General features: G+C 39.2%; 2 protein-coding genes, 1 long non-coding RNA gene and 2 pseudogenes across 5 annotated transcripts; 2 read left to right on the top strand and 3 right to left on the bottom strand.

Annotated features, from left to right (window-relative positions):
* Window positions 1-2,589: 2,589 nt before the first annotated feature.
* On the bottom strand, window positions 2,590-4,862 carry GLY2 (Metallo-hydrolase/oxidoreductase superfamily protein). Of its 2 annotated transcripts, none has more exons than XM_048104872.2 (7): window positions 4,730-4,862; window positions 4,544-4,666; window positions 4,229-4,435; window positions 4,016-4,094; window positions 3,612-3,725; window positions 2,917-3,093; window positions 2,590-2,804 (listed from the first exon to the last, which is right to left on the bottom strand). In XM_048104872.2, the coding sequence occupies exons 1-7, from the start codon at window positions 4,774-4,776 to the stop codon at window positions 2,730-2,732; spliced, it is 822 nt and encodes a 273-aa protein (XP_047960829.2). In that variant the 5' UTR covers window positions 4,777-4,862; the 3' UTR covers window positions 2,590-2,729. The 2 variants fall into 2 exon arrangements, with proteins under 2 accessions (XP_047960829.2, XP_047960830.1); XM_048104873.2 differs by having other exon boundaries at window positions 4,274-4,435.
* A 381-nt stretch (window positions 4,863-5,243) lies between these two features.
* LOC125206343 (protein transport protein SEC23 A-like) lies at window positions 5,244-7,372 on the bottom strand (annotated as a pseudogene). Its single transcript, XR_016132874.1, has 5 exons — window positions 6,104-7,372; window positions 5,768-5,974; window positions 5,604-5,675; window positions 5,363-5,508; window positions 5,244-5,277 (listed from the first exon to the last, which is right to left on the bottom strand). The product of XR_016132874.1 is annotated as a protein transport protein SEC23 A-like (transcript).
* On the bottom strand, window positions 7,338-12,060 carry LOC125206342 (ABC transporter B family member 21-like). The gene is made up of 10 exons (XM_048105609.2): window positions 11,822-12,060; window positions 11,652-11,706; window positions 11,404-11,579; window positions 11,057-11,278; window positions 10,729-10,967; window positions 10,132-10,657; window positions 9,773-10,046; window positions 8,536-9,677; window positions 8,188-8,451; window positions 7,338-8,115 (listed from the first exon to the last, which is right to left on the bottom strand). The coding sequence occupies exons 1-10, from the start codon at window positions 12,026-12,028 to the stop codon at window positions 7,474-7,476; spliced, it is 3,747 nt and encodes a 1,248-aa protein (XP_047961566.2). The 5' UTR covers window positions 12,029-12,060; the 3' UTR covers window positions 7,338-7,473.
* On the top strand, window positions 9,376-10,237 carry LOC148923319 (uncharacterized). Its single transcript, XR_016132720.1, has 2 exons — window positions 9,376-9,514; window positions 9,622-10,237. It is a non-coding gene; the product is annotated as an uncharacterized LOC148923319 (long non-coding RNA).
* Window positions 12,061-14,026: 1,966 nt separating the features above from the next.
* LOC148923318 (uncharacterized) lies at window positions 14,027-15,877 on the top strand (annotated as a pseudogene).
* Window positions 15,878-16,287: the final 410 nt, after the last annotated feature.

The raw sequence follows: 16,287 nt of genomic DNA, 5'->3' as shown, positions 1-16,287 counted from the left end.
TACCTTAATAAGACGCCAACTTCGTTGGCGTTTTTCCCATAGATGGAAGAAATAACAAAGTGGGAACATTTTCGTTATTGTAGTGGTAGGCTCCCCCAAAGATCCGATTTTCTCCTCTTCTAATCATCAACTCTTTATAGTTTATACACGTTAATTTCTTAAATTTGAGTACTTTTTTTTTTATATATAAATGATAGGAGTAATATTTATTGGAATATAGTGAATATTAAAATTTGAAAATGGAAAAAAAGATATGTAAAGATATTTAGTTCAGCTATTTTTATTTTAATACTTGAAATTTCAATATGATAGTAAATGTTTCAAAACGCTTCGCAGTATCAAGTGTTTGTATGATTGATTTCATATGTTGAGTAGAAAATTATGAAATGAAAGAGAAAATCTTAGACATGTTGATGAATATGTCACCCCGATGATAACTCAACTCGCATGATTTGAGATTATTGAAATGTTCAACAAATGAAGCTCGACAAGTTTTAACGTTACGTATACAAATTATGTGGGGAGTTGTCGTTCGTGCACCTGTCCATGTTTGATTATCAAGATTCTTGCAAGGTAATTTGATTCTTCAATTTTTAAATTCCAATGTTTGTTTGATTTTTAATGAAATTAGGAAAGTAATGAGAATCCTAAAAATGTGGAAAGTTGGGCAAAATAACAGGGTTTTGATTCCCCAGCCTAACCTAGGTATTCTTTTTCCAAATATGAGGATTTTAAATGATACGGAAAAAATATACGCAAAAAATTTCTTTCTTTTATTCTATTTACTCACGGTTCTTTTCTATTCTCCACACCTTCACTTTTGATACGCAGTCGTGCAATTTTTGTCCAAATTCTTCAATAACAAGTAAGATTTTTGCATCTTATCAAGAATTTATGAGTTACTCCCTCCGTCCACGAATAAGAGTCCCGTTTTTCCATTTTGATCCGTCCACGAATAAGAGTCCCGGTTCATAATTACTATAAATGGTAAAGAGACCACACATTCCACTAACTCATTCCACTCACCTATCATTTAAAATTAATATATACAAGTGGAACCTCTATTCCACTAACTTTCTTCCCCCCACTTTTCTAAACATTTCTTAAAACCCGTGCCATTTAGAAATGAGACTCTTAATCGTGGACGGAGGGAGTATGTTCTAGGTTTCTGCAATTTTTTTTTGCTGAGTCGCATGCATATGACGGCTTCTGTTGTGTGTTTTGATATATGCCCATATTTTGTATGTATATAAAATGCGTTCTGTTCATTTACATTTTTTTCATAATTAGTGTATGCCTTTACCAGAATATACAAACTGTACTAATTGATTTCATACATCTACATGTATCAATAATTATTAAGAAAAAACGACTGTGCATGGTCCATGAAATCTTCTCACTAAGTACATAGCTTTTGATGTCACAATATTTCAATTCCTATTATTGTTTGTGAGTATGTGCAAGTTCATTGTGGTAGTTCAGAATTTATTAGATGCATGTAATGAGAATTATAATTTTATATTTATAAAATATATTTAAATAATTATTTAATTAGTATTATTAATATTAGAAACATGATATATATTTTTTGATTAATTGTTGTATTTTTTAGTTTAACATTTAAAATTAATATAGAATTCAAAATCTTGACATTTTCCAAACACAGAAAAGTAAAGTTGGCAGGAATCATACGTGATTCTTAGGAATCACTTTCCTAGGAATCATTTTCCATGTCAACTTTCTTTTCCTTTAATTTCCTAACAACCAAACATGACCTAAAGTCAAACCCAAACACTATCAATTACTCCCTTCGTCCCACATAATTTTATTCAGTATTCCATTTTGGATCGTCCCACATAATTTTACTCATTTCACTTTTACCATTTTTGGTAGTAAACCCCATATTCCACTAACTCATTATAAAATTAATACTTTAAAAGTAGGACCCACATCCCACCAACTATTTCAACCCACTTTCCATTATATTTCTTAAAACTCGTGCCGGGTCAAAGTGTGTAAAATTATGTGGGACGGAGGGAGTAATTAAATCCTGAATTTGAACACAAACTCGACCTGCTACATTTAAATCCATATATGACACGAATCCGTTTGTGACATGATTTTATTCGCATTGACGTGATATAACAACACCAAAAAAATAACAATGCAAACCCGACAACATAATGACATAATAATAATATCGACACGACAATCACACAAAGCGATTAAAACATGGTAGTGGAGATTGCGTCAGTGACCGCAAGAAAGTGAACGAAGGTAAAATATGAAAATGCGAGAAAATGATAATCTAATTTTAACTATAGAAATAATCTTAATCTAATTTTGTAGGTATTCGAGTAGTGTCGCAAATTGGCAGTCTTACTCACCAGTGACCAAACTTGTGCAACTATGACGCAAATATGTTGAATAAATTTTTAGAAGAACATGTGCATCAATGCGAGGCTGCCATTTTTGTCGGTGGTTGTGCTATTTTGGTCTAGTTATAAGTTAAAAGAGAATTCTAATTTTAAGGCATGAAAAAGAAAAGTGAAACCTTGGGCTTACAAGTATATACACAAACAAGTAAGCTAAGGCAAAGTGTAAAATGGATCAATTATTGATAGTCTTTCAAGCTTAATATAAAAAAGTACTGGTAATTGTTTTGAAAAATCCAAGAAGAAACCAGGATAAAAAAACACCAAACTTATTAACATGAGCCTTACACATCTTCATCCTCTCCACTCATCTTTAAGCTGTCGAATCTTCCGCAGTGCTTCAACAGCTGACTTGCACCCAACTTTCTCCTGCACATCATAACATACACTCAAACATTTTAGCTTATACAAGAGATAGACATGGCTATGGTATCCAAGGATGGAGTGCTTCTAAACAAATCACAGGTAGCACAGTCTATACCTGAATCTCCGGTAGATCAACACGCATGAATGGATTGGTCTCGAATTCTTCCTCGATGGTTGAGGGTACAGTTGGAAGACCTGTCTTTCTCTTCTGCTCAGCCCATGCTAATTTCTGTGATATGCTTGCATTATCTGGCTCCACAGTCGAGGCAAACTGCAAGTTCTTCTTTGTATACTACACAAACATGTTTAATTTAACTTCGTAATGTGTGCTCAATGAAAACTGCAAATTAGCCACTGCAGAATAACTCCCCAGAACTATTTTTCAGATGAACTTATCGATATCAAATTTATGAAACTGCAACTTTGTAATATCTCAAGTCTTAACTTCATTTAGTCTATTTCTTCATGCTTACAAATAAATCTACCACACAATAATACCATACGGGTAAGAAAGCAGTGTGTACCCTTGGTATTTTGTGAAGCAAAGGATAGTCTCTAGGTATAAGAAATTTCAGAACCGGTAAAAGTAAATGATTATCAAAACATCTAACTTACTACCTAGAAGGCCTAATTAAAACATGACTTCTCTTGCAAGGGATATTGATATTAACCATGAGAAGGCATTACAAATCCTAGCATTTGAATGTTGGAAAAACCACACGACAGAAAAAATATTGTGCACATAAACAATTACTCACTCCTGAGAGAAGAATAGTGAAGAAAAACCAACACAGTACAAATTTATATTACCTCATGACCACAATATACTCGAGTTGGCTTCGGCAAAGAACCAAGGGTAGTACACAATGACTGATACATCTGCTCAGCTGTGCCTTCAAAAAACTTTCCACAGCCAGCAATGAACTGCAAATTCATAACATGCAGGTTTCAATATATCATCAGATCAAAATAAACATGAAATTTAATTGTATCACTATGCACTGCTTATCACCAAGAGCATGAGTATGAGCTCCATAGTCACAGTGCTTTTAACCTGGAGAATCCAGTTTTCTATTGATAAAAATGCCTCCAAACAGTTTACTAGGTCATCCATCAACTTGACAAGCTACTTAGATTTGCTTCTTGTAAGTTGTTCACAAAAATGTCTATATTATTAAAGCAACTCTACAAAAGTAAAAATGATTTTGGCTCACCAAGGTATCGCCAGTAAAAACAGCAGGGTCGTCTCCTTCTTTGCCAGTCACATAGTAACTTATATGACCCTTGGTGTGGCTGAAATCAGAACAAAACGACTTATTCATTGTTGTGGCAGAGATAATGTAGTGATTGTGCAATTAATCAAGGATCGAAAACTCATACAGGAAGCAGGCAACGTGGAGTAGTGATTTAAGGAAAAAAGCAAGTACCACTGGTATAAGGGTAATCCAACAAATAGAAGCAGCCAATAATACCATGGTGTATGGAGAGACAATATATTGATGTGAGCCCCAAGAGATAACTTATCACCGTTTTCAAGTTTGTTAGTGCATGCCTGCACATTATCAAGGGAACCCCCAAATATTTTGATATCAGGCACCAACTGCTTCATCTTCTCATTGCCACCAGCATGATCCCTACACACCAACAAATTCCAATAACATCAAATTGAGCTGAAAGGCTATTAAATTAGAGAAGGAAGAATTTTAGAAATTGATAAAAGTGAAAAGAGATTAGAGAGAGACCAGTGATGATGGGTGGTGAGGACAAGCTTGAGGTCAACACCGTTTTCCTGAGCTACTCGTAGAATCTTGTGAGGCTCCACTGGGTCTACCACCGCTGCTTCTTTCGTCGCCTCATCGATAATCCTGCAAACCTAATTCCAATTAGGTTCTCAAACAATGAATTCTCAAGAGTTGGGATTTGATTACATGTAAGAGTAGTTATCTTCCAAGCATGGGATGTGAAGGATCTGCATATTGCAATTCCAAAGATTCTCTCTTCGCGGTCCTACTGCTAATTCACCTCTTTTCGATATTTCTAGTACTCCTCAATAACTTTTTGTCATTATTTTGAGTAATATTTTTATTCATTAATTCACGGGCATTCCGTCGATTTTTTTTTTTTTTTTTTATAGCTTTGTAGGAATATTATTAGAAACAGAAAATAATTGAACAACAAATTATTGAAGCGAAATTTATGAAATTAAGATAAAATAATTATAATTGAAGTGAAATTTATAAAATTATGATAAAATAATTATACTAGTAAATTTATTACTGTTTGATAAATGCAAGTAGTGACAAAAAGGGTAAAAATTAGGTATGTAGTAATCTAAATTAATGTCTACACTAAATTGAGTCAACTTAGTAGTAATAAAAAACCAACAAAGCATGAAGGCAATCAAAGTCCTGTAAGAATTGTATAGCAGCTGCCTAAAATTGATTATACGATTTGAGCTGCATTGTGTACAAGTATCCTATGTTAAAAAAAAAAAAAGAAAATAAATCAAAATTGAGCATCCATAAAAAAGGGATGATGAAAATAGGGTGTAGAAGAGAAACAAGGCCATCTTAGCTAGGCTCGGGGGCAACACTTTCAAGCTTCGCATCCACTCACAGAAGCTAGGATCATCAAAGTGAATAAAACTACTCTTTAGCTTCGTTCTCTCGTCTGCGTTCAGCGTTCGAAGCTGAGGAAATCTTGCTTCCTGCAATCACCACCACTCACACCCCATCATTATATCACACTTTTTTCACCAGCCTTACTTCAACATACAACAAGAAGTTGAAATTGCAAGCAAACCTGTTCGTATGGAGGATCTTTGCGTGCTGGTATCAAGCGAGACACAAAATATCGAGCCTGTGAGCTCCCCTCCTGTATCAGACAACCATATCCCAGGCTAAATATGGAATTCCATGACAATAACCACTTGTGTTTTCATATTTAACATAAACCTGCTCTCTTACCTTAAATGCAAGAATCCTAGGAGCTGGAAAACGCAGCTCAGTTAGCTCTTCAGCCAATGTCCTACAAGCAGCCAATGCTGCTGCACTCTTTCTTTCCTGTGCAGCAAGCTCAGCACCCTGAAAAAATAACAATAAGAACAGATATTCTTGGATTTGGATGTGAACAATTTAAGGCTCTTTTGTTTTAGACGTCACCTGAGATCGGTAGTTAGGATGAATTCAATTTTTGGCGTTGCTCATCATCCCTCTGGAATTCTGATCTCATTGCTTACTAAAACTTTTGCTTCTTACCCCCCCACAACAACCAAAACAGCAAAAACACCACATTTACACCATCATAATGCAGATGGAAACAGCATGGATGGTGATGTTCAGAAATAGTTTAGTTAGTATAGGTGTTTTTTTTAGCTCAGAAAAAAAAAGTAAAAGAAGTATTCCATCCTTCAGCAGTATATGCATATCAAAAGAAGTGCCAGAAACAATTTAAACTTCAAAACAAGACAGATTAAGCAATTAGAGAATAAATGCAAGGAAAGAGAATCCAATACTTGAGCAAGTAATGAATTCCAGGAAAGCACCCTAACATGGTGTTGCTTAACAGCTTAAGAGATGCCAAATTCTTGAATGGAAAATGCAACAACATGGTCACTATTTAGAAGTAATTTGATATGCCCATTGGCTAGGTCTTGTGCTTGATAAGCAGTTGAATACCGAATTGCAAACTGAAAGTGCACAAAATTGCTCTTGATATCTGCACGATTCTCCATTGACACGGCAAAACTTTGGGTTTCTTCAACACTCAGCATCTGAATAGCGACAGCAGTGTCATTCTTAAAAGATTCATGGCTATCCACACGGGCCTCCTCACCAGGTCCAACCACTTGACTGACAAAGATACTGTCAGAACACCTGATTTCCAATAAACCATGAGAACCTGCAGCCCTTGAAGACACTCTCTGCAGATTCACACCAAATGCTTCCCCAAAATCATCATGAAGAATCAAAACGCCTCCAGAAGATTTTGTAAGAGGCTGCAGTAGAGGAACCCGTACAGGACATGTCCCAGGACATGTCACAACCTAGATTGTCCATCCATTTTAATTCTGATTTCTGTAAGTGCAAATAGTTTGGATGATTAAGAGAATGAGGTACGGAACCAGGGCCATAAGTACATGGTCCACCAGCACACACAATTATCCGGCTATTTCCACCAGGCCTTTTAACAACCCCTTTTGACATTTCAGCAGATGGCCCCTGAATTATTGCCAAGGCAACCTCCACTTCAGCACCCAGGCAACGGTCTCTCTGAACTTCAGGTAGATTCAGTTTATGGTATCAATGACAACAGTATTGCATGCGCTACAGAAATAGAAGCATGGATAGTTGACAAATATATCCCAGTTCCATAGATCAATGTCCTTAAGGCGTCCTCACTTGGTGATTTGTCACCAGGAATTACATCAGCAGATGCTACGACTCTTGAGAGAAATTATAAACTGAAACCATGCGGCCATACAGCACAATTCCAGGTTTAGTTGTAGGGGGCAAGGAGTCCAGAAAAGCATTCAAAGAGATCTGTAAATGTTGCACATGTTGTTCGTCTAATCAAATGGAGTACATTATCTTTATAAAAGTTCTATTTTGTTTTGATTTAACTAATTAAATCTTGGTTTCATGCATTACATATTGCATAAACTCAGTAAAAATTAGGATGTCGCATGAAGCGCAACTAATGATGCGTAAAATCCATGTTTGATGTTAATTAAACTCTGATGCTTCCCTTTCTCCACAATCACTCCATTGTTTACAACCGCTATCAAATCGGCCGTCTTGATCGTGGACAGCCGATGCGCCACAATCACCGTCGTTCGGTTCACCATCACCTGATCAAGCGCGTCCTGCACCACTCTCTCTGACTCTGCGTCTAGCGCGCTCGTCGCCTCATCCAGCAGCAGAATCTTCGGGCTCTTCACGATGGCCCGCGCAATCGCCACACGCTGCTTCTGCCCCCCCGACAGCTGCACCCCGCGCTCCCCCACAACCGTGTCGTACCCCTGTTGCAGCCCGCTTATGAATTTGTGCGCATTCGCCTGCTCCGCTGCCGCGATGATTTCTGCCTCCGTCGCCTCCCCTTCCTTCCCGTAGGCTATGTTGGCGCGGATCGTGTCGTTGAAGAGCACCGGCTCTTGGCTCACCAGCCCCATCTGCTGCCTCAGCCATTTCAGCTGGAATTTTTGGATCTCGACGCCGTCTAGGGTTATGCGCCCTGAATCTGGATCGTAGAATCTCTGTAACAGTGATATCACCGTTGATTTGCCGCTCCCGCTCTCTCCAACCAGAGCTACTGTCTGCAAATTGAGTATTGATAATCAACAATTCCGTCAATTAAATCTACTTTTACCTAATCGTAATGTATATACCTTTTGGCCATGAATCGTTAAGGAGAGGTCTCTGAAGATCTGCACATCGGGTCGGGTCGGATACTTGAAGCTCACATGTTTGAGCTCGATCTCTCCCTTTACACTCTCTAATTTGATGCCGGATTCATCACTGGGGTCGATCTTCGATTCCCTGTCGAGAATGGTGAATATTGACGCTGCTGCAACCTTGGCTTTGTTTGAATCCGGTGCAAAAGAGCTGGATAGAGAGATTGCTTGTGCCATCATGGCTAGAGCGAAGAAAACCTGCAACGTTTAATTAGTTAGGATTAGGGTTAGAGAAGAGAATTGAATGAATGAATGAATGAATGATTGGTTGGTCGTGGTTACCTGATTTACTTCAAAGAAAGTGACTTTGCCATCATCAATGAGTCGAGCTCCAGCATAGAAGCTGGTAGCATAAATCAGAAAGGGGAGGGCAAAGGCTATCCCAAAACCTACTCCACAAACCAATCCCTGCTTAATCCCAATGCTCATAGGCCCTTCACATTTCTTCCTATACATGTCCATTACCTTCTCCTCCGCACAAAAGGAAGCAACCGTCCTTATACTCCCCACTGCGTCATTCGCCACCTGGCTCGCCTCCTCGTACATCGCCTTAGCAGCTGCGCTATACCTTTTCATGAACTTGAGCAGTACATATCCATTCGCTCCAAACAAAGGCATCATCGCCATGATGATCAGAGACAACTGCCAGCTACCTTCAAAGGCAATGGCTAACCCAGCAACCAATGATGACAAATCTTGAATTATCTGCCCAAGCGCGTCGCCGACCAGACCTCTAACAGTGGCAGCATCAGCAGACAGCCTTGCTCGGATGATCCCACTTGAGTGCTCTCCCTTGTCGAACCACCCCACCTCCATATTCACCACCTTCTCGAAGCACATCAGTCTGATCCTCCTAATCAGCTTGTTCCCCGCCAAGCCAAAGAGATACGTCCTCGCTGGATATGCGATCAGAGACACCACCCCGTGCACCATGAGTATGATGGCCCAAAGCTTTGCGTCTTTGCGCAGCTCACTTGGGGACTCGCAGAAGGTTATGATCACGTTATTTAGTAGTAGGCCGAAGATTGGCAAAATAGAGCCATTTATTATGGCAAAGACGGCTCCTGCTATGAGCATTGGTGTTTCTGGCTTGTTGAGATTGGCAAGGCGGCGGAGAGGGACCTTCGGAGGCATTTCAGATGATTCGTGATCTGATTTCTCTAGTGCAGATTCAGAGACGTTTAGTGTTGTTGCAGGTAGGCCAATTGTGAATGGCAATGAGTGGTGACGGCTGCTAGATGAGCCCCGACTCATGGAACGTGTGAGTGACATCCTTCGACTTGACTGCGATCTCTCCAAATCCACACTTGTTTCTGATCTTTCTTTGCCTTTGACATGCTCTGATGTGTCTCTGTTTACTTCCTGCAGGCGTATGAGCTGAGAATACGCACCTTCAGGATCTTCCAATAGTTCAGAATGTGTCCCTGCAGTTACAATCAAATTAGTCTTCTCTTGCAAAGGAAATGTCTTGTTTACCGTACAAGTTGAGATAAAAGAGTAAAGAGAGAGATAGTAGTACCTTTTTCAACCACCTTGCCTTGGTGAATGACAACGATCATATTGGCATTCCTAATTGTGCTCAACCGATGTGCAACAATTACAGTTGTTCTGTTCACCATTATTCGGTCTAATGCCTCCTGCACTACTCTTTCTGATTCTGCATCTAGTGCACTTGTAGCCTCATCCAACAGTAGAATCCTTGGATCCTTCAAGATCGCTCTAGCTATGGCTACTCGTTGTTTCTGTCCACCCGAAAGCTGAGTTCCGTGTTCACCTACCATGGTATCAAGTCCCTGCAGAAAACAAAGTCATCTTGTATTAGTATTAGTTTGTTCAAAATGAATTAGGGAAAGAAAAGAAAGAGGTCATGGTTGTTGCCTGGGGCAATTTATCAATGAATTTAGCAGCATTGGCTTGTTCTGCTGCTGCCCTGATTTCCTCAATTGTTGCACCATCCTTACCATATGCAATATTATCTTTAATACTAGCTGTGAAAAGCACAGGCTCTTGACTCACAAGCCCTATTTTGGACCTAATCCATTTAAGCTGGAATTGCTTCAGATTGATGCCATCAATCAAAACTTCACCATGTTGAGGGTCATAAAACCTCTCTATCAAACTTATCACAGTTGATTTCCCACTTCCACTTTGCCCAACCAGAGCCACTGTCAGACCACTCGAAATCGACAGATTTAAGCCTCTGAATATCTGCTCATTAGGCCTAGCCGGATAGCTGAAATGCACGTCTCTAAACTCTATATTCCCACGGATGTCTTCTGGCATCTCCCCACTTGTGTCGTATGCATCTATCTCGGGCTTCCTCTTTATCGTCTCAAACATCTTGTACGCTGCTGCTCGCCCTGCAGCAAATGCCGACATGCAAGGATATGCTTGTCCAAAAGACCTACACAACATACAACATCAATATATAATATAAACTGCAGCAACAGCAACATCAATAGTATATGTACTTACGTTGAACCAGTAACCATGGCGATGATCACGATGATCACGTCACCACCAGCATATCTCTTCTCCAAGACCATCTTGCTTCCAAACCAGGTAACCAGAGCATAACTGCATAATACAATGAACATGACTGATCCGATCCATAGCCCACTCGCCAGCCCTTCGTGCACCCCTGATTTGTAGGCTTTGATGAGGGACTTATCGTAGTCAGCCACAGCTTGCTTCTCCCCAGTAAACGACGCAACCTGAACAGAATCATAGACGCATATGTCAACGTGTATTTTGTCTAAAAATGTACTATATGGAAGCAAAAGATTGTTAACAAGGATGAGACCGTTCTGATTGAGCCAATCGTCTGTTCAACTATAGCTGCGCACTTAGCATACACTTCTTGGCCATGAGATGCCATCTTCGACAGGAGTAGCGACATGACACCTCCTGATATCACCATTAGAGGAATGGATGATAGCATGACGAGCGTAACAAGCCATCCTCTGATAAACGCGATCACGAAACCTCCCAACAATGCTGATACTAGCTGAATGAACCTGCCAACCTGCAGGAGGATGCATATACAACATGTAATCTTTTCTCTCCAGAAATCATAGGAAAAAGACGCTGTTCAAGAATTCTTGTTTGGGCAGTTCATAGAAGCATAGAGATGTGAGAGAAAGTAGGTACCTTCTCACCCATGACGTCTTGAATAAGCTGAGTGTCACCAGACAATCTTCCAACCACTTCTCCTGTATTACTTTGCTTATCAAAGAAAGCAACATCTTGCCTCAAAATTGATGACAAATATAGACTCCTAATTCTTGCAGCCTGCCTTTCTCCAGTGATCATCCAACAAGCCACCTCTATAGATCATTCAAAGTTAAGTATGTTAGAGTTCAACAATATGATTAAGATGGCTACAGGGTAAAACTTACGAAGAAATGCTGCCACGCCACATCCCATAGCCAAATACACAAACTTTAGTGACACCTAAGGATTGAAATGCAACATGAAAATGTGAGATACAAGTGATGATCGAAAGCACAAAATCATGAAGCTACCATAAACAAGTAGGTAGAGAATGAATATGATGAGATGTAGATACTTTTGAGATAATGGAAACAACACCGTTGTTCTGGATTTGGCTGAAAGAATCGAGGAGTTCCCCGAAAAGGAATGCCGTTAGAGACGTACACACTCCATTCCCAACGGCACCCACTGAACCAACTATCATCAACACTTGATCCACAGGATCAGCAAAGGCGAAGAGCCGGTAAAACGGCACAGTGCTGCCTACCTCTTCCCTTTCCATTTCAATCACTGATAACTAACTTTTTTATTTCAACTAAAAACACACACAAGTATATATAGTGTGTGTAGAGAGAGGGTGGTGCTAGCTGCAAGACTTGTTGATGAGCATGGCAGTATTCAGCTGATGCAGGTACAGGTCCATTGAATATCAAGACTTGCAGAAATTTGATTGATTCTCATCATGAACATTAATTAAGTTTTGATATCCTACATTCTATTCAGGTGCTTGATTGTACATAGTCAACATATATCTAATTCCGCTTTTACAATTGGTGGCTGGTTTTGTTGCAATAAATCAAAGCTATATAATTAGGATTGAGATAAATGATTTGCGGACGCAGAAATGAATACGAGTAGGGGCTAAATATTCAAAATTTTATTTGAAATTAAATTTTCAAATAATTTAGATTATGAATAGAGGTTTTTATACTATAATATGTATAAATATGAACATATTTTGAAACTTTATAATAGAAATTTTAAAAAATTTAGATTCATTAGGGCTAAAGCCCTCCCTCCTTTATACGTAGTTCCGCCCAATGAAGTAATACTCCTATAACGGTAGGGTTCAGTTTCTCCAGCAGCAAAAAATGCAATCGAATAAAGTTCACGAGATACTTTTGTCCTTGAATTTAACTATGATGCGTTTCTAGAAGATCTAAAAAGAAAGAAAGAAAGAAAGCTTCATTATATAAATGCTATGGAAAATGATAATCAGCATTATTGCTGCATGTACATTTAATATTAATAATAATGTAATATATGATCAGATGACATAAACGAAAATACATGGATTGGTGTACAAACTAAAATATAATGGAATATTAGATATCCTTTCGTCCCATAAGAATATACACTATATTCTTTCTAATCTGTCCTGTAAGAATATTCACTTTCCAATTTTAAAAACTCTTTTCTCTTTAATGAAATGAGACGCATTTTTCATTGACAATATCTCTTTGTCTTGTACATTTATAATTTATTGAAATAGAGCACCGTTTATCTTGTGCATGCACTAATGCAGGATTGGAAAAAATTAAAATTATAAATTACTTACTACTTATTTATTATTTGATCGTGAATATTCATAATGAATTCGTTACTTTATTGAATGAGTTCGTGATTTTGAATTCATAAAAGCGAAATATTCCATTTATTTTAATCCATGGAATTTTTATAGCGAGTTTACCATGTTTCATATATGATTCATCATTACTTACACTCCGTGCTTCATTTTTTAAAATGTGTTTTAGTATGATTTTTCCCTTAAAAATACTCCCTATTAAATACACAAACAATATAGCCTAACTTTGATTTTACGGGGATTTGTTTTTTTGGCTATATCCATTTTAAAAAAAACTTCGTCGGGGGGGAAAAGGGAGTCATAACATAAACAATATTTTTCTGTTTTTGTTAAAGAAAGTAGGCTAAGCTACGAATAGGAGGCCTAACATAATAAATAGTGCAGATTACTACATGTGTTTTCGCTTTCGGAATGAAATTAAACCTTATTTTCTCCATCTCTAAAATTCTAACTACCTCGATATATAGCACATAATATGCTTAGATATCAATGTTTAATTTATTGACGCAGTATATGTAGTTCGAAGGGGCTGGGATCCCCTGCTGTGGAGGGGTGCACAACATGGGATATTGTTCCTCACACCTCATTATTTTATAAACCTTTTGTTTTTGTTTGATGAATAAAATATTGGGGTATGAGGGAAAGCAGAGGTGTTTTGCACCCTTCATAGCCGGGGATCCCATTCCACCTCTCGAAGACTATGTCACAAGTTGTCTCAACTGTTGGAAGATATCGTAGAATATTCAAATTGATCCCTAATTGATCTCCTTCCATAGATAGAGTATAATCCCTGTAAAATAGGCAGATATTAGTTTTCATTATGTGAATATTTCTAGACCTATAAATAGGTGAACTATTGTAACGTTTTTATTCATTCAAGAAAATACACAATTTCAATCCCCAAACTCTTTCTTCATGGCGTCAGAGTAGGTTTTAGGGCTCAGAAAAATTTCATCCTAGCCCTAACCATACCAAAACTCGGCCAAGAGGCTGAAATCAAACCCAGAAAATCCATCCCTATTCACAAAAAAAATGTCAGACACAGATGATGAAAAACCCACAACCGAACCCTCAAAATTGAGGTCAAGCAAGAACGTTACCGTGGCGTTCAAACTCAACGGGAAGAATTACCCGTTATGGTCACGACGTATGAAAGTCGCGATAGGAGGAAGGAGAGGATACTCCCACATAGTCGATGAGCCACCAGAAACCAAACAGCAAGGGATATAGAGATTGGGAGGAAACCAATCTCGTGGTTTTCTCGTGGATAATCGACAATATCGAACATGATATTATTGTCGATTTTGCTCACCACCAAACGTCCAAAGCTTTGTGGGACAACCTTCGAATCACGTTCGAAAGCAAGGCAGATTCATTCCATATCTACGACCTGGAAGACAAAGTGTTATATATTAGACAGGGGAACTTAGACCTTGAGACGTATTACCGTCGAATCCATGGATTATGGATTAATGTCGACAGAAGGCAAAAACAACCGGTGACATGCTGCGATAAGGGGATCAAACAGTTCAGAGATTTCACAAGCGAGAAGAGGCTTTACAAATTCCTCACTGGATTAAACCCGGAATATAATGCAATCCGGCGAGATATCCTCAAACTTGAGCCGTATCCCTCAGTCGAAGAGGCCTACGCATTGGTGAAGAAGGAGGCGACTCGATGCAATATCATGTCGCCGACATCCTCTTCACCAATCGGAGATGCCACTGGCGTAGGGAGCGCCGATACATCATCGGGGGAGATCGGATATGGATTTGGAGCACAGAGAGATAGACCAACCAATCGAAATGGACCGCATCGTCCTCCACCTGCCGGAGCCGCCGCTCACCAAGCCGGAGGGAAGCCGGACAAGAGAAAATTGTGGTGTTCTCACTGCGGCAAGAACAAACACACGAAGGAAAGTTGTTTTCTCTGGGTAGGATACCCAGAATGGTGGGACGAAAGGCAGAGAGCTCGAGCCCAGGCGAAGTTCGCCGAGGTCGGTATAACCGAACAACAAAACCAGAGCTCGGTTCACAGCCGCGAAGGTGGAACCGGAGGGGGAAATCTACCTCACAACCCTCCGAATCAAGAAGCCGACACCGGGAGCGGCAGCGGCGGCGGAGTTGGCAGCGTGCGCGTCGGGAATTTCGTGGAAAAGGCCAGCGAGACAGAATCGCACAAATGGGGAGGAGGCGGCGGATATTTGGGAGGTAAAGGGTTTGACAATTTGTCAAACCCTAATCAAACTCGAAAATTTTGTTTTGCACCCCATATTATGCCTAAATTACATTTGAGACCCCATTCTGTGAACAGTTATGAGAAATACCATCCGAGAACTGTTAATTTCGAAATGACCCCAGATATTGACCAAATTAAGACCCATAATCGTTTTGCACCGTTATTGAATATTTCCGCTGCATTTAGTGTGCAAAATATTGATAGTGCTAGAAAAAAGAGTTGGATTTTTTACTGCGGAGCCACTGATACCATGACTCCGGAACGATCTGATTTTATTAATTTTGGTGAAATTACTAAAACCTATATCCGAACTGCAAATGGAGAGTTAATTACAGTGGAAGGGTCTGGAACCATAGAAATATCTCCAAATCTCCGATTATCGAACAGTTTATTTGTTCCTAGCTTATCTCAACGATTGATGTCTGTGAGTCATGTAACAAGGGAGCTGAATTGTACACTGCTAATGTACCCAAGTTTTTTCATATTACAGGATATTCGGACAAGGAGGATCGTTGGGCGTGGCACTGAGAACCAAGGACTCTACTATGTGGACGGGGTAGCTCACCATGGGAGTGCAATGCTGGCTCACGGATCCACAAAAGAAGAGGCTTGGTTGTGGCACAGAAGACTAGGACACCCTTCCCATGGTTATTTTAAACTTTTATTTCCCGATTTTTTGTTGTCTAGAGATTTTTCGTGTGAGACATGTGTTTTGGCCAAGAGCCACAGACAATCGTTTAAACCTTCTAATACCCGTATGCAATCTATGTTTGATTTGATTCATGCTGATGTGTGGGGTCCTGCACCTGTTATTGGGGGGAATGATTTTAGATATTTTGTGACCTTTATTGATGACTGCACACGAATGACTTGGATATATTTCTTGAAACATAAATCTGAGGTAGTTGAAAAATTTATCCTGTTTTTTCAAATGATCC

Source organism: Salvia hispanica, chromosome 6, assembly GCF_029641045.1.
Source record: "Salvia hispanica isolate PSC_SH4W2 chromosome 6, Shi_PSC_v1, whole genome shotgun sequence".
In the NCBI taxonomy this organism is placed as follows: Eukaryota; Viridiplantae; Streptophyta; class Magnoliopsida; order Lamiales; family Lamiaceae; genus Salvia; species Salvia hispanica.
Note: the sequence above shows the minus strand (reverse complement) of the source record. Positions and strands in the feature narration are given on the sequence as shown.

What these genes read in the sequence shown, in the direction of transcription:
- GLY2 (XM_048104872.2), bottom strand. Translation starts at nt 4,776, where the DNA reads ATGCAGATCCTTCACATCCCATGCTTGGAAGATAACTACTCTTACAT. An exon ending in GAGTATATTGTGGTCATGAG is followed by an intron (nt 3,094 to 3,611) that starts GTAATATAAATT and finishes ATGTTTGTGTAG; the next exon opens with TATACAAAGAAGAACTTGCA. An exon ending in TTGATCTACCGGAGATTCAG is followed by an intron (nt 2,805 to 2,916) that starts GTATAGACTGTG and finishes TATGATGTGCAG; the next exon opens with GAGAAAGTTGGGTGCAAGTC.
- LOC125206342 (XM_048105609.2), bottom strand. Translation starts at nt 12,028, where the DNA reads ATGGAAAGGGAAGAGGTAGGCAGCACTGTGCCGTTTTACCGGCTCTTC. An exon ending in TTGTTTCCATTATCTCAAAA is followed by an intron (nt 11,707 to 11,821) that starts GTATCTACATCT and finishes TTCAATCCTTAG; the next exon opens with GTGTCACTAAAGTTTGTGTA. An exon ending in CTTTCTTTGAAGTAAATCAG is followed by an intron (nt 8,452 to 8,535) that starts GTAACCACGACC and finishes TAAACGTTGCAG; the next exon opens with GTTTTCTTCGCTCTAGCCAT.